The sequence below is a fragment of the Centruroides sculpturatus genome, unplaced genomic scaffold (genome assembly GCF_000671375.1).
Source record: "Centruroides sculpturatus isolate CEXI.00-Female unplaced genomic scaffold, Cexi_2.0 scaffold1181, whole genome shotgun sequence".
Classification (NCBI taxonomy): domain Eukaryota; kingdom Metazoa; phylum Arthropoda; class Arachnida; order Scorpiones; family Buthidae; genus Centruroides; species Centruroides sculpturatus.
This window is the reverse complement of record NW_019385707.1, coordinates 241,081-263,779: the sequence shown is the minus strand read 5'-3', so window position 1 is coordinate 263,779 and position 22,699 is coordinate 241,081. Positions and strand designations below refer to the sequence as shown.

General features: G+C 31.2%; 2 protein-coding genes across 6 annotated transcripts in view; one reads left to right on the top strand and one right to left on the bottom strand.

The window, feature by feature from the left end:
- Positions 1-3,790: 3,790 nt before the first annotated feature.
- Positions 3,791-20,377, bottom strand: LOC111641383. Of its 2 annotated transcripts, XM_023387540.1 has the most exons (3): positions 20,243-20,369; positions 18,729-18,817; positions 3,791-4,622 (listed from the first exon to the last, which is right to left on the bottom strand). In XM_023387540.1, exon 3 carries the CDS (start codon positions 4,618-4,620, stop codon positions 3,814-3,816), a length of 807 nt encoding a protein of 268 aa, XP_023243308.1. In that variant the 5' UTR covers positions 4,621-4,622; positions 18,729-18,817; positions 20,243-20,369; the 3' UTR covers positions 3,791-3,813. The 2 variants fall into 2 exon arrangements, with proteins under 2 accessions (XP_023243308.1, XP_023243307.1); XM_023387539.1 differs by lacking the exon at positions 18,729-18,817 and having other exon boundaries at positions 20,243-20,377.
- Positions 20,378-20,624: 247 nt separating this feature from the next.
- The window catches only part of LOC111641375 (RNA exonuclease 1 homolog), a 62,420-nt gene continuing 60,345 nt past the window's right edge, over positions 20,625-22,699 (top strand). For 3 of the 4 annotated variants that reach the window (XR_002759396.1, XM_023387530.1, XM_023387532.1), the window contains exon 1: positions 20,625-20,942. Coding sequence is in view for 2 of the 4 variants with exons in the window: in XM_023387530.1 (XP_023243298.1) it covers positions 20,843-20,942 (100 nt within the window). In the remaining 2 variants the exon portion in view is untranslated. The remainder of the gene's footprint in view (positions 20,943-22,699) is intronic. The other variant, XM_023387531.1, reaches the window with a different exon arrangement.

Sequence of the window (22,699 nt, the reverse complement as noted above, 5' to 3'; positions counted from 1 at the left end):
AATGGAACTTCCAGATACATTTCTCAATGTAGATCCTGACCTGTGGAAAGATAGAGTGGGCTGCAGAGCCAGTACATGCCATGAAATTTGTTAACAACCATGTAGAACGCATGGTCGCACTCATCCAAGAATTCAGTGGCCTAATGACTCATGATGAATTACAACTTCAGTATTTGCTGCAAATTGTTCAAAAGCACTGTCAGGCTTATTCAGACAGCAAGAAAGAGAAACTCTCTGCTTCTACCAAAATAAACTGATAAAATTGCATTGAACATTGTACTGAAAATTTCAAATTTTGTGAATTGTGTCATTTAAAAAGTGAAACAAGTCTGGTTTATCAAAACAGGTCTTGTATGTTATCATTTGTCATAAATTGCTCTTTTTATAAATTTTGTGGTCATTGAGCTATCTCTAAATATTAATATATCAAGTTGAAATTTCTTCTGTAGTAATTTGAGACCAGTTGGAATAGTTCTAGAGGGTAGAACCACAAAAAAGTAAGCAATTTATTTTTCCCCTATTTTAAGCACCACACTAATTTATATATTAACATTTCTTGTTGATAAAACTATTTATACGAGGGCTGTTCGAAAAGTTCGCGGCCTTGCCTATATGCGGCGCTGCGATCAATTTAATTTTTGGCGGAAATAATTCAGCCATCTTTGCTAAAGATACGATACCAATTTCCGCTTGATTTGTCAAAAAGTTTTGCCACGACAGCTTAGCAGATAGTCAGTGTGCACATGCTTTGTCAAAAATGGAGAAGACGGAGACTCGTGCGGTCATAAAATACCTGACGAAAAAAGGGTTGACCCCATCTCAAATCAAAGCTGACATGGATGAAGTTTTAGGAGAGTCTGCTCCTTCGTACACCACTGTGAAAAAAATGGACAGCCCTTTTTAAATCTGGCAGAGAAAGTGTGGAAGATGACCCTCGCAGCGGACGGTCGTCAACTGCTGTCACTGAAGAAAACATCGACAAAGTTCACGATTTGGTATTAGCAGATCGCCGTTTGAAAACGCGTGAGATAGCTGAGACAACAGGCATCTCTGTCGACCGAGTGCACCACATCCTAACCGAAGATTTGGGTATGACGAAGGTCTCGGCAAGGTGGGTGCCGCATCTGCTGACCGCCGAGCAAAAACGTGTTCGCACTTTGATGTCAAAGGAGTGTTTGGACTTCTACCAGAAAAACCCACAGGATTTCTTGGTTCGGTTTGTGACTACTGACGAAACGTGGATCCATTACTACACTCCTGAAACAAAAGAACAGTCGAAGCAATGGAAACACCACAGTTCGCCACCACCAAAGAAGGCAAAGACAGTTCCATCAGCGGGTAAAGTGATGGCCTCGGTTTTTTGGGATGCTAAAGGCATCATCTTTATTGCCTACCATTAATGCTGTCTATTACTGTGAACTTTTGGAAAAACTGAAGAAAGAAATCGAAGAAAAGAGGCCACACTTGAAGAAGAAAAAAGTTCTGTTCCACCACGATAATGCACCTGCACATTCCGCCAGAATCACTGAACAAAAGATAAACGAACTTCGCTTCCAATTAGTTCCACATTCACCGTACTCACCTGATTTGGCCCCCAGTGACTTCCACCTTTTTCCAAACCTAAAAAAATTCTTGGCTGGAAAGAGATTCCACTCAAATGACGAAGTCATCTCTGAAGTGAACGAATATTTTGCACACCTTGACAAATCGACCTATTGTGATGGCATAAAAAAGCTAGAACATCGCTGGAATAAGTGCATTGCTAACAGAGAAGATTACATTGAAAAATAAAAAAAGTTTTAACATTATTTTGTTTGTTTTTCTATGTGAGGCCGCGAACTTTCCGAACAGCCCTCGTAATATAATAGCAGATGACACTACCTGAGCAAAAAGTAATAACAGCATTAAAATGAAAACTATATTACTATCAAGAAAAGTTTTGAATCAGAACAGAGTAAGGAAAACAAAAAATGAAAAATGTTTGCATTAGATAATCAACAGAAATCATCACAAGCTGTTTAAATTGATAGAAAACAGATCAGAATTGGAATATATATTGATTGCATTTGCAAAATTAAAATAAATAAAAAAACATAATGTTTGATAAATGCATGGAAAAAATGTTTGAAATGTAACAGTTTGCTATTGTTTATATGGAAATAAATATTATAGTTTGATTAATTAACATGCCACATATCAAAGGTAAACAACAGCAAACAATACAAATGTCAGAAGTATGACTTATTCAATGTTTATTAATTAGTAAAATTTTCAATACGGTAATGGTAATGGTGCTTACTAGAGGTAGTAGATGAAAAGCTGTTTGAATGCAGATGGGAAATGAAACTCAGAAGCTTACTCTATCAATTGGTATACATCATATACTTCTCAGGTAATAATTAATTTAGTTATAGTAATTTAAAATAGCTACATTATTTTTGAAGATCTTATATTATTAAACAAATATCAATCTATAAAGATGGTCTCTACTTATGATTAATCAACATAAACAGTAAATTTCAAATAATAATGCATTATAGAAAATAAATGAAAAATCAGTTTTTCATTCCTTTCTGACTTACGGAGGGTATATAACTTCAAAATTTTAAAACATTACATCAATAATGAAAAAAAAATTAAAGTTAAAAACAGGTAAAAGCAAACCAACTTTGCAGAGAAAACACTTTTATTACATTGGTAAATCCCCTAAATGCATTTTGCCAACAATATTTGGCCTCTTCAGTAGGGTTTTTAACATACAGTTTGAACTCCGACAATTTTCCATCACGATTAACCAAATTTCCACCTTTATATCTGAAAAAAGTCTTCCAGTATGCAGCTGTCAGCACATCCGTATTTAAATTAACCATATTATTTTAAGTACTGGGGTTGGATGTCACGCCAACAGTTATCTCAATCAAAACTTCTTCCAAAACTTCAGACTATGAGGCGTTAAATATGATTAAAAATAATTTATTCTTGCGAGCGCTTTCGACGTAAATACGCACGTCGTCTTCAGGCTATACAAATCGAACAGAGAATTCGAACCATACATTTAAATTTAAATATTAACGATATTAGCCGTTTTTTAAATATAACTATTATAAATAAAATTTAAATTTTAGAATTAAAAATATTTTAAAATATTTAAAATTGGTACGCATGCGTTTTAAAACAAATAAACTTCGATTGGAATGGCTATTAATTATTTTGTAAACGCAAAAAACTGGCGCGCGTGCACCTTAACATGCATAACATAAGAGCCAATTAGGGAGGCTATTAAGAACAAGTAAATTTGATTGAGATAACTGTTGGCGTGACATCCAACCCCANTTCAAAAAACGGCTAATATCGTTAATATTTAAATTTAAATGTATGGTTCGAATTCTCTGTTCGATTTGTATAGCCTGAAGACGACGTGCCTATTTACGTCGAAAGCGCTCGCAAGAATAAATTATTTTTAATCATATTTAACGCCTCATAGTCTGAAGTTTTGGAAGAAGTTTTGATTGCCATATTATTTTGCATAATTATGACAAAATGCTCTTTAACTAGCATTTAGGGGATTTACCAATGTAATAAAAGTGTTTTTCTCTGCAAAGTAGGTTTGCTTCTACCTTTTTTTTAACTTTAATTTTTATTTCATTATTGATGTAATGTTTTAGAATTTTAAAGTTACACTCTTACCCTCTGTAAGTCAGAAAGGAAAAAAAAAAAAACAATTTTTTGTGTATTTTTCTACAATACAATTAAGTAAGAATTGAATAATTAATCTGACTCCATTGTTTTTAAATAGTTACTTTGAATAATGCATTAATTTACAAACTGCATAATTATGAAACTATTAGTTTTAAAATACTTACTTGTTTCATTACAACGTGTTTTCACTAAAGCATTTCTAAATATATTGGCTTGAGTTCGCCTTTCCTTAACAAGATTTACAGAATCAGTTCGAACACCTTGATCACTATTATCTTTAAAACTTGCAGCTTGAGATTTCTGTGGAACAAATGTTCTCGGAACATTATCACTTTTAAAATAATTTCTAGATTTCTTATTACTTTCTTTAGCTTTGCTTTTCGGACTATATTTTGGATAAAATAGTTCTGGTTCAAAATCAGCATCATTCTCAGCTGAGGCATGAACATCTTTGTCCGAAACCCTGGACAGAAATTCTGTCGAATAGAACGAATTACATTGGTTGTGTTCACTTTTTACATCACTTTGTTTTTTATGGTTTCTTTGACGCCGTTTATTGTTGTAATTTGAATTAAAATGTTCGCGCTTTTGTTCCCCAGTAAATGCATTCTGTCCTCCAGAGAACAATCTTCTAGTTTCTGCAGTGGATCGTCTATCGCGAGGATCTACAAAGTCACTTTGAAATTTTCTTCTTTGTTTCTTATTTTCAGAAGTTCTTTGTAAATTTTGTGTATGATCATTTTTAAATATAGTGTTATTCCTCCTTTCTGCTCTGAAAACCAATCTTTGGTTTTCGTGTGGATAACAACTGTTTTCATATACAGTTGTTTCTCTCGTTAAACTTGAATCAGTAGTTTTTGAGCCCATCAATAACAGAGATTTAAGGTGATTTTCAATTTCTTGACATTCATCTGAAAACATCACTGTTTAAAAAAAATATATGTATATTATTAATAAATTTACAAATATTTTATAAATAAAATTAATTTCTTAATTTATTTCATTAGAGAAATTTATTTGTCTAAATATTTATATATTTTTTTATTAAATAATGAAATATTTCATAAATATATAAATTCAATATTATAAAATAGTAAAACACCTTCAATTTCAATACACCAGAAAAAACACATTTGTCAAACCATAAAAAAGTCCAGCAGCAAGTTCTGTAATTTTCCCAGCAAAAAAGTTAAAATTGTGTATAATGCCATCTATTATCAGATTTTATTTAAACAACTTATTATATTATCATTATAAAATGGCAAGAAGCTTAATTTTTACAGTAATCTCTACTGTAAAAATTAAGCTTCTTGCCATTTTATAATGATAATGAGTTTTATAAAAAAAAAAAAAAACTGTAAACACTAATAAATGAGTATAATCTGTATTAAGTCTGACCCCATTCAAGATATGATATGTGACCCCTTTATCTCCCTACTCCCTTGACCTTTGAACACAAAAATTTAATAGTATCAACACCCTTAATACATAAACCTTTTTGCAAAATTTTAGAGATTTTCAACAGAATGCACAGGAGATATTAAGCTTGAAAGTGGGTGAACAATATTGTGCTCTCCCACACACATATACAGGTATGCCTCATACAACATGATTCAAAAATTGGAAAAATCCCCATACAACATGGTTTTGGAAACCTCCATACAAAATTTCACAATTTTTAAGTGTAAACTCTGTTATTCAATATATTTTTTTTATTCATGTAGGCATGCGTTGTCTCAAATTTGCCCACAAATTTTAGAGTATTGAAATTTTCAATTTGTTTTGTGCCTCCTGTCAGGTTTAATGAAAACTAATAGTACAACGTTTTTCTTCCTAGCTTTGAAGAGAAGACATTACAGGATTTTTCAGAATCATCAAATTCAAAGAAAGGCAATAACACTCAGTGTAATTAGACATGAAAAATCAGCAGAAAACTGCTGTATCAACATGGTACATGGGTTAAATAAATAAGTGCATGCAATTATAGGTTAAAATACAAACTGCCAAAAAATATGTAAATACAGTATTGGAGTATTTATAGAAAATCAAATAATGATTTTAAAAAACAGTTAATTAGTAAGCAAAAAGTTAATTTTATTAAATATACTACAGTAATACCTTGACTTATGCAAACCCAGAGTTACGCGATTTTCAAATCTCTTCGATTTGTCTTTTGTTTGAACACCACGCAACTCTTGATTATTCATTTCCCCCCACACTATTGTTCAGCTTACATGTTCGGACATGTCGCGTGGAATCGACACATAGCTACAATTTATTTCGTGTTATTGATTTCTGTGTTTGTTATATCTACGTAGACTTGAGAGACTCTATGTGGTGATTTCTTGTAACCGTGAACGAATCTTATCAATAGACGATCTTATCAAAAGATGAGATAAGATTAACGAGAACATTTATTAGCTTACATACATTTGACTTGGATTTTAAACAAATTGCAAAATTATACCCTGACTTATGTGGTTATCGCTCGGTCCCACCTATTGCGTAAGTTCGGGGTATTACTGTATACAGTAATAATAACAAAGATAAAGAAAAAAATAATATTTAACTTCTACATTATAATTTTTTTTTCAATATCCTTTACACATTAACTATAGATTAATGAAATTAAATAAATATCTAATTATCTTAGTTATATTATGATGATAATATATTAATTTGTGTATTAAAATTCATGTATTTTTCAATTTATATGTTTTATTAAAAAAAGAAACTAGACATTATTTAAGAATTGCTACATATATTATTCATATGTATAAAAAGCTCCAGTAATAGAATATATTCTCAATGACTAAATAAAGATGAATAATAATACAATATCTATTTATATATTTCAAAGCTATATGTAGATAACAAAAAAAAAACAAACTTAAAATAGCATTTATTAAATTCAAACCACTTATTTTATAAATAAAAAGTTAACTATTATATGATTTTCTTACAACTATAAATTTCCATTTTAAATATGTATCATAACAATATAACAAAATTTCTTATTTTAATACAATTAAAATATTGATTTTTTGAAAATTTCAACAATAAATTATAACTATGTTAAATTTTAAGATAATTATATTTTTAATATTCAACTGTTACAACTGTGTAAAATTTACAAATGCCATATATGATTTATATTAAGTTATTACAGACCAACATGGAAAAAAATTCTTGATTTTTCTCATTAATAATATAATTTACACTAGAAATGTAGTTAACATGTAGAAAAATTGATTGAATACAAAAGCAATAGCAGTAAAGAATACACTCTTGAAACTCCAGCAGTTTATATTTGTTTGGAAGACTTATTTTGGCCATATTTATGGCTGAAAATATTTTTTCTGAATAAATCTGAGTTACTGAAGTTTTTAAAGGTACATTATTACTGCTAGTAATTTAATGCATTTATATTTACAATACAAACACAAACACAAATTATGTATACAGTGGTGCATTGTACAATGTACTTAATCCATTCAGGTGCACGTCCGTTAAGTGAAAAGTCCGTTATACGAAACGCATTTTCCCATAGAAATACATGTTAAAACATATAATTCGTTCCGCAGCATAAAATAACCGTACTGTACCATAAAAAATGAAAATGGAGCAGACACCAATTATGCCGGGTAGTCAGATGTGAGGAGGAGGTGGAAGAACACTTTCTTTACACATTCATACAGATACAGACTTTTTACACATTGCAGCGGGTCTTTTTTTATTGTTTTTTAATCGGAGTCAGATTCAGGAGAGGCTACCGGAACTTGCAGGGTCAACTTCTCTTGTTCCATCCTTTGTTTTTTGCCCGCTGGCTTCTTGAAAAACATGACCAAGGTGGTCTGTTTCTCTTTCTTCTTTAACACCTGTCGGAAATGACGGACAAAGGTGTCATCGTAGAGATCATTGATCCTGTTGGCCTCAGCTCTGTTTGGATAATGAGTGTTGGTAAACTCCTGAACCTCTCCCCATTCGACAAGAAAGTTTTTGTCAACTTTCACTCCTGATGATTTCTTGCTTTGTTTCAATTGAAATCACCTTTCTGTTTTTTTAGAAGCCATGATGCATTATAAATGACTTAACTTGCCAGATTATATGATACGAATAATTCTTTATTAATTAAGATCACTAAACACTTCTACGAGCTACTCTCGCTCCGTTTGTTTTTTACAACCTCTTTTCGTCCCGCCACCTCGGCATCTACACAATTACATTTCGTTTATTTGAATCGTCAACATATACTACATTACATTTAATGTTTATTTAAATCATCAACATATATTACATTACATTTCTTCAGATATACTTCAGATATACTAATAATACATTCTAATAATACTAATATATCCTAAAAATAGCAGATTGTCATTGGCAGCGGCAAAAGAGTGGAAACATCATTCGCACTTGTTCGAAGAAAGTCCATTGTTCGTCTCACGTAACTGCCGAACGGAAAGTCCGTTGTTCGCAGCAAGTCCGTTGCTCGAGTCACGTAATGGTCAAACAGAAAGTCTGTTATTCGAGGCGTACGTTATACGAGGCACCACTGTATATTAAAAAATAGAGTAATTTACCAAATTCCTATTATTGTGTAATATAAAGAAGTTTTCTCTCAATAGAAATGTTGTTAATATTTCTATTGTTTATACTATATTAAGCTGGCTTCACAAAATTCAGTATTTCCCAATTGACAAATATGCCTAGTTATCCCTTTGATTTGGCAAATATACCAACAAGAAATGGGAAACAGCAAATACCGAATATATGGAACTGTCTTTATGCCATATTTGATATTTTATTAAAAATTACTGTCTAAATGTAAGTACAACTTGCTCACATCAATAGTGTGGAAATTACAAAACACATTGGTTAATGTACATGTGCACATAAATTTTATTATAATTTCATTATTATTAGAAAAAGTATAGCAATTTCTCAATGCTTAGTTACTTTCCACCCACACTGTATATTAATAAATTTTAAAAACAACAGTATATCACTTATAATAAATATAATATGGCTCATATTTTGATTATATATTAGAAGCTATGGCTATTTGTAAAATGACCCATACAAATACATGCATCAACCAAAAAGAAGAGCTCAACCTATCACCAGCCTGGCAACTCCTCCTAGACAAGCATCCATAATAATTGACACCTGCACACAACGGCGCATGTCCCTTGGAGCGAAATTCAGTTAACTTTTTGATTTAAAATCTCCTGTTATGCCATATATGATTTATATTAAGTTATTACAGACCAACATGGAAAAAAATTCTTGATTTTTCTCATTAATAATATAATTTACACTAGAAATGTAGTTAACATGTAGAAAAATTGATTGAATACAAAAGCAATAGCAGTAAAGAATACACTCTTGAAACTCCAGCAGTTTATATTTGTTTGGAAGACTTATTTTGGCCATATTTATGGCTGAAAATATTTTTTCTGAATAAATCTGAGTTACTGAAGTTTTTAAAGGTACATTATTACTGCTAGTAATTTAATGCATTTATATTTACAATACAAACACAAACACAAATTATGTATACAGTGGTGCATTGTACAATGTACTTAATCCATTCAGGTGCACGTCCGTTAAGTGAAAAGTCCGTTATACGAAACGCATTTTCCCATAGAAATACATGTTAAAACATATAATTCGTTCCGCAGCATAAAATNTACAAATACATGCATCAACCAAAAAGAAGAGCTCAACCTATCACCAGCCTGGCAACTCCTCCTAGACAAGCATCCATAATAATTGACACCTGCACACAACGGCGCATGTCCCTTGGAGCGAAATTCAGTTAACTTTTTGATTTAAAATCTCCTGTTCTATTTTTTCTCAAGTAGGCCTATTCCATTTCAACCTGAAGAAGACATAAAGTTCAAAAACGTTTGTGGAACGATCTTTTATAGCATACATGCCGGTAACAGGTTTGATTTTTGATTGTAAGTGTATATATTAAAATATAAACATAAAATGTCAACTTATTGACTAGTTCTATTAAACCCTAACAAGTTTATATAATAAATTATTATTATATTGATTATATACAGTGGGTGTCGGTTAACGAACAGATCGGATAACAAACACTTTCGCGAAAGATTTTTATGTTCGGACAACAAACACATGATCGAATAACGAACACCCCACAGAACAAACACAAGAAGCGACATAAAATAATGAATACCGATTGGTCTTCCCTTGTCTTCGGGCAACAATTCGAAACTTTTCGAAGTGTGGGAAATGTCGACATCAACGTTCAAGCCAGTATATACTGATCGGATAGTATTTCTTCAAACTTTGAAACTCTCTCTTGTAATTCCAGCATTTTATTTTTCTGACAAACAATTCTTTTATAGTATTCGCGAGATTTTCAAATGGGCACTCATTAAGTTTTGTGTCTATTTTTATTTTCGAAAGGTGAGAGTATAATAGCAAAGATAGAGAGTGGACAGAAGATGTCTGCTGATTTGTTCAAGCCATACTGTCTGGGCAGTATGGCTTGAACAAATCTACAGTAGGCCGCAGTTCAATCTTATTTAAGAAAAATAATGTATAATCAAGAAGACTCAAGCAGCTAAAGGAGTAACAAAAATCATCTGAGAAATAAAGAACATCAAAGATTTCATAATGGAACCTGAAACGGATCTGACAACAGAAGAACGCCAAAAAACTCAGCGAGATATGTTTTCTTCTGAAAAAGAGGATTAATGCCGATATCTGTTATTAAAGATCCTTTGAAGTAGTGTGAGGATGTCAGAACAACGGTCTTAGAATGGAATCCAAACTAGGTTGAAGCTTGGGGATTTCTACAATTGCAATGCTATTAATTATTTAAGAAAAATCCTGAAAAAGAGAGAAAAGCAACCGATATTAGACAGATTCTTTAATCCTTTCAAACAGAAAAAAACATGACTAATAAAAATGCAAGACTGTGTATGTATGTATTTTTATTAGCCTATTACATATGAATAAACATAGTAAGAAAGTATATATTTTTATTTTTGGGGATCACCAGAATGAATTAATTAAATTCCCATTAAAACCTATGGTAAATCAATAATCGATTAACGAACAATTCGGATAGCGAACAAAGTCTTGGAACGGATTATGTTCGTTAACCGATCACCCACTGTATACATTTAACGTGTTTTCAATATATCATACAGCAATACCTCGACTTACGCAATTTTCAAATCTCGTCGATTTGTTTTTTGTTTGAGCGCCACGCAACTCTTGATTACTCACTCCCCCATACTATTGTTCAGCTTACATGTTCGGACATGTCGCGCAAAATCGACACATAGCTACAATTTATTTTGTGTTATTTATTTCTGTGTTTGTTATATCTACGGAGACTTGAGAGACTCTATGTGGTGATTTCTTGTAACCGTGAACAAATCAAAAGACAAGATAAGTTTAACAAGAACATTTATTAGCTTACATACATCCGACTTGAATTTTACACAAATTGTGAAATTATACCCTGACTTACGCGAATTCGACTTACACGGTTATTGCTCGGTCTCACCTATCGCATAAGTTTGGTGTATTACTGTATTTACTCACATATAAGACGAGATTTTTATTCATTTATCACAACTTCAAATTCCTAGATTGTCCTATATGCGCGAGTGAAAAATTCTTTGCATCTTTGCAAATAATTTTTGTGAACTGTGCATCTGGTAAAAATATGAATACACGATTCACAAAAATTATTTGCAAAAATGCAAAGAATCTTTCGCTCGCCCTCTTATATTTAAAAACATAAGTATTTTATCTGAGTCATTTGAATCATTCTCGTATATTGTTAACTGTAAAGATGAATAGCAATAGGAAAAGCAGAGCTTTTGAATTGAATTCCAAAATGACATAGGAGACTGATATAAGTTTTAATCCCTTCCCACGTGAAAACAGATGATTATTCAGAAATCGGAGAAACTCATAAGTGTAATCGATGGAAAGTGGATTCGAATGTTGGAGAAAAAGTTCCAGATTGTCCTGCTTTACATGAACAAATTATGTTGTCGATTTTACAGGATTTTTCCTTAAAGTTTAAAATGCCAGTAATTTTTGCGAGACAATGTGTGCATTTACGTTCATTTGATATTTTACTTGTGATTACACAAAATAAAATTAAAACTGTATTAATAAATCTAATTTTCTTTATTGTGATTTTTAAACTCACACCTTGTCTTACATGCAAGTAAATACGGTATTTTCTTAAATTTCTTGAACTGATGTATGTGGTAGGTGCCAAAAGATTCCTGCCTAATTATATTTTAGGCATGACAGGAATAAAATAACTATAGTATCAGATAGCACCATCTCTGTATGTCGACTAATAAAACAGTTTTTCCACCAATTTGCATATGTCACTTGGAAACATTCATTTTATTTAGACTTGCTGTATTCTATCTTTGAAAATTATAATCAGATAAATTATAAAAATCGTACTCCTAGAACCTGTTGTTGTTAATTACAGATAAATTATTTTTATCAATTAGAATAATATAAATAGCAATTATAAAAGTAAGAAAATAATAAGAATACAGTAAAACTTCTCTAACTTGAAGCTCCAAGGGGCAGGAAAAAACTTCAAGTTAGAGAACAATAGAATGAAAAATGCCAATTCTAAATAATTTGTATTTTTCCCCTCTTGCATTATATGAAGAATCTTTGATAGTTTTTTGTTTTAAACAGCCTGTGTAAAAACGGGCTGTTTAAAACAAAAACTATCAAAGATTGAATTACATTAGTTACATTTAACTATTTGCTGAAAGGTAAATGTTCAAATCCTTTCAGCCTTTCAGCAAAATGTTCAATATCACTAATGGAATCAAACAGTTCTGCAGATACATCTTGTTGAGATAAAGCAAGAAATCCTCTCACATTGGACTAGAACGTTCTTTGCAATGGGTAAATTGGACAGTAGATATAACTGTCTGAAAATTTCATGAAAATCTGATAATTAGGATCACTTTGGATAGGATAAACATTAAAATTTGAATAAGGGAAGTTGAAGGTAACATAAATCAGTGTCAGGAAACCATGAAAACCTTTCACTGAAGCAAATTCAAGTTGTAAATGTTAATTCTCTGTTATTCCATTCAGACCGATCAAATGCTTCATTTTCTTTGAGCTAGATATGTTTGAGTTAGATAAATATTACTGTATTTGAATATATAAAAATAAACTGAAGAGAAAAGAAATGCTAAGTTAAATTTATAAGGTAAGATTTTATCCAGATACTAATGACTCTTGCTGGAGTTATAGCTCATTCCTATCTAACAAAAAATTCAAAGTAAATCATGACATCTGGGATGAGCCTTTTCATGATAACCTGCTTCAAAGTTTTTCTTATATCTTTTCTGGTTTAGCTAGACACACAAAAATTGGTTTTATTTAAAAATTTCTCTTAAGATTATAATGTTCTCCTAGAACATCATAATCTCTGTATTATAAACTAGCAGGCATGTTGAACAATCATGCCACAAATATATACAAAAATATATTTGTTTTTGTTACAGTTACATATGTATTTGTAAGGATAACGTAAGACTTTGCCACCCATTTATTAAAAAATTTTGGGATGATTCATTGATTCCCAGTCAGAGGAAAAAATGGAAATGGTTGCATTTTCCCAATGCAACCATTTCCATTTTTTCCTCTGACTGCCATTGATGGCCCAATATTCCACTCTCTTACTCTACTGGTTTTGTCCTTTTATTCCCAATAAAGACTACTTATAATAAAAATTTTGTGATGATTCATCTATTCCCACTACTATTGTTTCTATATTTCCCACCTGACAATTTTAAATTAAGCAAGTAATAATATTTTATATATAGTGAGTAGATTTAGGAACCAGTATAAATGAATAAAACAAATTATTTTAAACAAGCAATTACTAATTGTGACATTGTCACAATGCCAAGCTGCAATTTTTAATCATATTTTTCATTTATTTAATTTAAAATATATGCTCTCCACCTCAAATTAGTACTGGCTTGCCCCTGTACATCACACTTTTCCTTTAACATAGAGTTGTGCTGGTCATCTATTAACTGCTTTCAGGAAAAAAGTTTTGAAATTGAAATAATGAGACCTCTGGTTTGCATCGGAAGTTCCTACATAGTTAATTGGGGCTCCTGCCTCAAGATTTCCATATCTGGTCTCGGGTGTGAGATGGATATTTAGGAAAAAATTTTTATAATGTAAAAATTTTAATTAAAAAATTAAGAAAGTAAATTTCAAAAAGGTAAAATACAATTGCATCATAATGAAACTGGATGTATTGCAATTATTATTGTCCAGAATAAAAATCATTTTTGTCTGACAAGGAGACCCTACGGCTTTGGGGAAACGAATTTTGATGATCTTTGGTGTAGAGATAGTACACCACATGAGTGTACTACCTGTAAAATACTAAAGTGCAATACTCAAATATAATTGAGAAAAACAAACTTAAAGTTTTTTTAGCACTTTATACATAAATTATACGTGCTTCCATTTGAGCATCCTGTGGCTGAGTGGTAACGATCCTGACTCTTATGCTTGAGTTCCTGGGTTCAATTCTCATGTATATATATATATATATTTTTTTAATTCATAAATACTTATGATAATGTATTTTATCATAATGTATCATAATATATTTATTTATTTACTCATTCATTTATTTCTTATTATTTATTTATTTTAATTTAATTTCTACTATTCCAAGTCTAATATTTTTTTACTTTTGTTGACAATAACTTTCCCATCTAATTGTTATCACTAATGGTGACCGATCTAATTCTCACTAGGAGCATTTTTTCTATCGGAGTTCTTTTTCACTCACTCTTTAACAGTTCGTTTCTGTATTTCGACATGAATAGACGTATTTGTGCAGTGAAATTTATTTTGAATAATTATTTTATAATTAAAAAAATGTCATCAAGAGAAGCAAGTTCTTCACGTAGTGACGAAGAAACTGTTGATGATAACTCTTTATACAGTGATCGAAGCAGCGGCTAAAAGACGGAGTAGTGTATTATGAGAGTTTACTTTCCGAAAATAATTTAATTGCAATAACATCTTCTGATACACTATCTGAAAATGCTATGCTGATAGGCACAGAATTATACAACAATACATTGGATGTGTTGAATGGGAAAAATCTATAAATGTTGCAATTAAATTATTTTTGAAAAGTAAACTCTCATAATACACTAATTCGTCTTTTAGCCGCTGCTTCGATACATCACTGTATAAAGAGTTATCATCAACAGTTTCTTCGTCATAACGTGAAGAACTTGCTTCTCTTGATGACATTTTTTTTAATTATAAAATAATTATTCAAAATAAATTTCACTGCACAAATACGTCTATTCGTGTTGAAATACAGAAACAAATCGTTAAAGAGTGAGTGAAAAACAACTCCATAGAAAAAATGCTCCTAGTGAGAATTAGATCGGTCATCGTTAGTGATAACAATTAGATGGGAAAGTTGACACATAGGTGCCAAGAATGCGCCGTTATTGTCAACAAAAGTAAAAAAATATTAGACTTGGAATAGTAGAAATTAAATTAAAATAAATAAATAATAAGAAATAAATGAATGAGTAAATAAATAAATACATTATAAGTATTTATGAATTAAAAAAAAAATATATACACGAGAATTGAACCCGGGAACTCAAGCATAAGAGTCAGGATCGTTACCACTCAGCCACAGGATGCTCAAATGGAATCACGTATAATTTATATATAAAGTGCTAAAAACACTTTAAGTTTGTTTTTCTCAATTATATTTGAGTATTGCACTTTAGTATTTTACAGGTAGTACACTCACATGGTGTACTATCTCTACACCAAAGATCATCAAAATTCGTTTCCCTAAAGCCATAGGGTCTCCTTGTGAAATAAGAATAAATATGAAGTTAATTGGAAAAGTATTTAATAAATATACAGGGTGTCCCAGATGTCTTTCCCTGATTACAAAAATGCAGAAGGCAGAAAATATGACACATAGACACATATCTTTTATCTTGAATTGTAGGTAACATATTCAAGTTTTTGTGTGTACATACATACTCACTGTTACTTTGTTGTTACAGAACAATCACAGCCAATACCTATCTTGATATGTTGCAGTTATTTGTTGTGCCACAGATTCAGGACATTCTGGACTTAATTTTCCAACAAGATGGTGTGCCACCTCATTGGGGGTTAGAAGTTTGTGCCTATTTGGATACAGCATTTCCAGGAAGATGGATTGTGTGTGGTGTCCCATCAACTGGCCTCTGCAATCACCGGACATAACACCATTAAACACATAATTATTCCTTTGGGGTTATGTCAAGGACCAGGTTTACCAAACACCAGTGAACAACATTGCAACATTATGGCACAGAACTACTGACGTCGTAATATCCATCCTTCACGATACTTTGACCAACACATGGGTGGAATTGGAATATTGCCTGGATATCCTTCGAGCAACGAAAGGAGCACATGTTGAAATTTATTAATGAGTATGTATGTACACACAAAAACTTGAATATGTTACCTGCAATTCAAGATAAAAGATATGTGTCTATGTGTCATATTTTCTGCCTTCTGCATGTTTGTAATCAGGGAAAGACTTCTGGGACACCCTGTATAACTACTATCAAAATAAATGATGGTAACATCAAACTTTTAAATAAAAATATGCTTTAAATACTTGAAATTGTTGATTAAATCTTGGAAGCAAGCTGGTTCGAAATTTACTAACATTTTTGGCCATTTTGAAAGGCCTTCATCAGGAACAGAACAATCGAATGATCTGTCGATGCTTGAGTATTAATAAAGTGCAGTTAAAGAAGAATATATGTATAGTATTTTATTATGAGTAACTGAAACAAACCACAAAAGATATTTGCAGATTTGTTCAATTGGGAATGAACCAAGATTGAAATTTTTTATATATGTATGTTGGTATACATATGAGAATTTTAGCTCAAATATGATAATTTTAAATGGCAGATATGATAAATGCATCTTCAAGTCTGACAACATTAGTGTCTTTGCATCCATGGTTAAATCAATCATGGCCAACTCATCAGTGAAAGGAAATGAGTTACTTTTATAGTTAGACCAAATTATTAAGCAGTGCTACAGTTTCTCTGCCCATATGAAAAAAAAAAAAAACATGATGGTATAAACTTTCTAAAAAAAAATCAGATGGTTCTTTGAAATTTGTGGGCTTTTACAAAGATGTGTAATCATGTAAAATAGTAAGGCTGATGATGGTTTTGCCTCATAGCATTCCCTGTATTACTATGTAGCAAAAGGAAAAAATATTCAATATAATAAGAAAAAGTAAGACAGAGATACAAAATAAATCACAACCAGAAAAGCATTGTTCTTAAATTGATAATTGCAGTGGAAGTCAATAAACTGATTGATTATCATTACCACACTTACACTGTAACAAAGCAAAACATTGCAAAAAGCTATATAACAAGAGGCACTCATCATGCAATATCAAGATGGAACACATGATAAATCTGGATGTGGATTTATGATGTGTCCTGTAAAATACTTGACCCTTTTTAAATTGCGATGTTAAAGAGTATAAAGCTATTGCCATACTCTTGATAGTGTTTATGGCAATAGTGTTTACATATCATATGCAGACATAAAATTAATTTTGTTTATTAAAGGTATTTAATATAAGCATTGTGCAATATCAATGTTAATAAAGAATTTTCTTGCATTTTATGCTGTCAGCACTTTTATTAAAAAGCAGCATTTCTCTACCAAAGTCCCAGCTATTCCCCATTCTAAAGTTTGGCAAGTATGATATTCATATATTAGGAATAAATATATGAGTAATAAATGTGATTGCTGGAAATGAATGGATCTGTTGAGTTTATTTAAATAATAGTTTCAGCTTTATTCATCTGGTTTACTGTCTATTAAAAAAAAAAAAAAAAACACACTTTATTCAGATCTAGCAGTAATGTTATTCCTGAAGAAGGGTTATGAAATAACGTGAAAACATTAGTAAAAGTTTTATTGCTGGATCTGAATAAAGGTTTCCTGTTTCTTCTTTATACAATTATGATTTAAATGGTATATTCTATACATACAATATATTCTACATTCTATATTATCAATACCTGAAGAAGACATTAATACAATGCTGAAAATATTAGCATAGCTGTTATTTTAATTTTTCCATAGCTAATAATGCTTATAAAAAAGAAAAATCTTATTTTAATAAATATTATATTTAATTACTCCTTAGTTTTTTAAAGTTTGCCAAAAACATAACAAATTCTCTAGCAAAAAAATCTAGAAGAACATTACAGTAGAGCGTCGATTATCTGAATCAATTGGGGACTGGGGTTGTTTGGAAAATCGATATTTCGGATAACCAATTATATATGAAAAAATATATTAACCTATCCTATGTTGAAATTTTTCTCTGTTGCGTGTCGCTTCGCGTTGAATTTTCGTCGATGTTAAGCCTAACGAAGACTATTGTATCGTTAAAAATTATTTTTTTATTTTGTACAAACAAAATAAATATATTGAAAAATATAAAAACAATAAAAAATTATACTTCGGAAGTTAATTTAGTATCAAAAACGTAAAATATTTGAGTAGCCCAAGACATAGCCAAAGAGTGCAGTGCCACAGCACTGGCAAAAATTTAAATTTGCCGACTGGAATTCTTTCAGATAATTGATGTTTCGGATAATCGACGCTCTACTGTATTCAGATTTAAAATTATATTACTTTACGTTATTTAACCAGCTGAAATTTAAAACAAATACTCTCTCAACTGTACAAATATGAAAAATTAAGAAAAGTAATGACATACATTTACGTTAACAAACATATTCTCAAAATATTAGTGAAACATAGCCACTTATTAAATAAACAATGCCCAATAAAATTAATTACTAATGCAACTAGCAATAAATTCACTTTAGAATCAAGTACTAGATTACAAGCAATTGATTCTTAAGTACCTCATTTTATAAGGATGTTACCAATACAAGTTATGATCTTATCAATCTATGTCAGATAACCTCTGAAAATCTTGTTCTAGTTGAAGTTCCTGCAAGGTGAAAAGCAAACATAAGCTCTAAAGAGAAAATTTATATTCCAATATTCAGTACAATTACACCTCTGAATGAGATGATTGGGACCTTATCAGATCATACCCACAAGAGCAAAAATTCAAAGAAACAATACCTTTACATGTGAAACTTGAAGAGACACAGTCTACTTCCAGGTTGCACATGATTGGGAGTTTGTTTGTTTTATTAAGTTACGGCAATGCAACACTTGGGCAATCTGCCTAGGGAAATGCCTTCCAGGAGGTCTTTTTGAAGGTAATTGGCCCCTATTCAGGCATTACAGATGTGGAGAAAACCCAAAAAACTCTACGTGGCCAGCCCATCCTGGCAAGGCACAAACTCATGACTGAACTCCCAGTGTTCAGGGAACAAAATCGCTTGGCCACTGTGGGCCATAACTGGAAGTTGCATCACTCCAATGTGACAATCATGTTTAACTATTTAGCCCACTTTCTTACCTTCTTTTTCTTGGGTTTATATGGAGATGTCAGCCACTCAGGCCATATTCTCTGATGAGTTGCCACCTGGTGGTTACTTGAAGCGACCCATTTAGCAAATAAACAATTCCAATGCCACCATGTGCTGGCTCGGCAGTACATCGGTGGACAGCCAGTAATTCAGAATTAATGAGTGGGTCAGGTTGAGGTTGAGGGACAGATTTGTACTGAGGGTACGACAGGGCCCATCTATTTTGCTCACACGATTATGCCTGCTTTAAGTAGCCCACTTGACTGTTTGCCGAGTACTCAACGTTACACAGTTTTAGGGGTGTAGGGAAGTCCCCACATGGGCACTTTGGTGCTCGCTGTTGCACCGAAGTGCACAACTACTTACAGAGCATCAGTCGAGGCAAGTGATCTACTTACAGAGCATCAGTCAAGGCAAGTGATCTACTTACAGAGCATCAGTCAAGGCAAGTGATTGACTCAACTGATGCAGAACACAGAGTATATTGGTTCACGATAACAACTGACCTTTGGAGGCAAATATCTGGCGAAGGGTCACATGTACAGGTACAGTTTCTTTGACTTTTTGCTTGTATGGGGGTGAGAAATTCTTCATTCAGGATTCACATCTTACCTTTATAAGCAAGCGTTGAGTAAAATACATATACAAATATAATGCAGCTATTTCAGATTATTTAGTATAAATACACATTCAAAGAATCAAAAATTACATGAGAAAACAGAATTTTCGATACATAAAACGAATTTGAGGAACATAAAAGCATTAGAATATTACACTTTAACCTTAAATCGGTTGCTGTAACTGTTTAATTACATAAGAGCAAGTCAAATACTTGAAAAACTCAACTAGAATCTAAAATTATCTTATCTTCTGTCAGCCATTTTTAACAGGATTGATGCTAAATTTAATTATAATTTAATAAAATTTCTACTTACTAAGTGATGACAAACATGTATTGCGTAGAATGTATATATTAAAATATAAATTATATAAACATCACTCATTAGTTCCTATTCTACTCAAAACGAAACTCAGGCCGCCATTTTGACAACAACTCCAAACGACATTAAAAAAACAACAACACAAAAAATAAACTTTATAAAATAAAACGTTGAAGTATTATTTTTATTTAAAACGTTATTAATAATTATACCGTAAAAATAAAGAGTTTTACGTAAAATTAATAAATTTTATTAATAGAGATCAATAATTAATTTTTTATCGTCTCGGAAATTTTTATTGGTCGAATGGTAAAATTGAAATGGAGAATCATCCAATGATAGATTACGTAGCGTAGTCTTTTTGTTACGATGGGAGTAGAATTCATTGAGTTCGAGATTTCAAACATGTCTACCGCGTTAATGGCTTATTTAGTGTGAAATAATCGTTAATATTTCGACAAAAATGTGGTTTATTTATATATAAATAGAATGGGACAGTTTAGAAATGGGTTGACTCTTAAATAATCGAGATAAAGTCGTTTATATAAACCCCGTTTTTTTTTTTTTTTTTTTTTTTTAACTTTGCCAGACGACATGCTACCGTCGTCCGGTTACTTTCAAAGCGTTATTTGTCCGTTTTTTAACAGTGGATTGTGCGAAAGGCCCCATTGCCACTTCAGACACGTCAAGAAAGGTAAGCCGTCTATTGGCATTTCATTTTACAATTCGTAAAATCGACAAAATGTATTTTATTTTTGAATTTTCCTAACTGCTCTTTATTCTCCTTCCGACACATGTTGCGCATGCGTAATTGTATATTATTTTCAAAGGATGTAAATAGACATTTTAAATGTTTATCAAATGATTGAATCACATTACTAATAAAAGTAACATTGAAGTTTAAAAAAATTATAATAATTATGGAAGCTTAATTAAATATTTATTGACATTATAAATTACATTATATATATATATATATATATAATGTAATTTATATATTTTTACACTAAATATTTTTTATACATATATTATAAATATATTTACAGACTAAATACAGTAAATTTTACGCACTATATATATAGTGTGTAAAATTTACTCATGCATGCATTTTAAAATAACAAAAGTGCTTTTATTTTCATTTATATATACTGTATTTAATGAATGAAATAACGTATATTGATCTTAAGTTGATCTTAAATGATTTTATATATATCTGTTTCTATATGTGACAATTCTTTGTTTGATTCAGTCATGTGGTCAACGATATTTCGATGAAAGTGTGGAATACGTTGACTGTGTTCGGCAGACTTGACGGTTTTAACTGAGCAAACCAGTAGCTGTTGCGTAGCAACCTTGATCTGCTAAACACATTTGAACAAAATGCCTTCTTGGTCAGTTTCAGGTAGCGATAGATAGCGCAAATGAAAGATGCTACCAAATGTGACATCAAAATGCCAAATGTGTTCCGAAAGAGTGCTACCACACTACGTAATTGACTCTGGCAGAAAAATACTCAACGACTCTGGAACTGTTCAGTCTGCTGATTGTTTCTAATTGTATTATGTTCTTGGTTCGATACTTTTCTAATGAGGATCCTCTGAAATATACTAGAGTTCGTCGCTCGAACTAGTAAGGTATATTTTGTTGATTGTGGTTAATTATGTTTAAGCAAACATTATTACGTATAATATTGTTTGTTTAAATATAATTAACCGCAATTGGCAAACTATATGTGTTAAGTTTTAATTAAAAGTTTTTCATTATGCTAAAATATTTATATCTGAAAGTGTTTGTTCTTGACATTTATATGTTTATTAAGGGAAAAATCTAAAACTTGGAATATTTTTTCATCTCTTAATGATATGAAACCTTGCTTTAAATTTGTTTCTGCTTCTGACACAATAAAGTGCTATAAATTAAGACATTTGGCGGTTTTTCTCATCTTTATTTAGTTGATATGTGTGAAAAATTTACACGTTTCGGGCTCCTAAGCCCCTCTTCTGCCAACTAAAAGAGGAAGAAAGTTTTTTTCTGTACTGTGATATGTTCTTTGATAGTTTTTCATATAGATCAAATGTATAATCATCATTTAGATTCGGTCAACAATCAAAATGATTGATTTTGATTTGTAATCAAGTGTTAATGGATCAGCAATAGAAGATGAATGAATAAATCTTGGATAGCCAAAATATATTTTGATGTTGAATGTGGTTCATGAAAGATATTTGCATAAATTATACGTGAATGTGGGAAATTTAACTTTTTAATTTTGTAATTAATTTTATATAATATAATAATTCATTTATATAGTTATATTTTGTTCTTATTATAGTTTAATTAATTTTGTTAAACTTCAGAAAATATCTGTCAAAAAGAATTGATAGGATAAGAAAAAACAAACAAGCTAAATATAACTTGAGATATTTGAGTACTTCCTAATATATGATCATA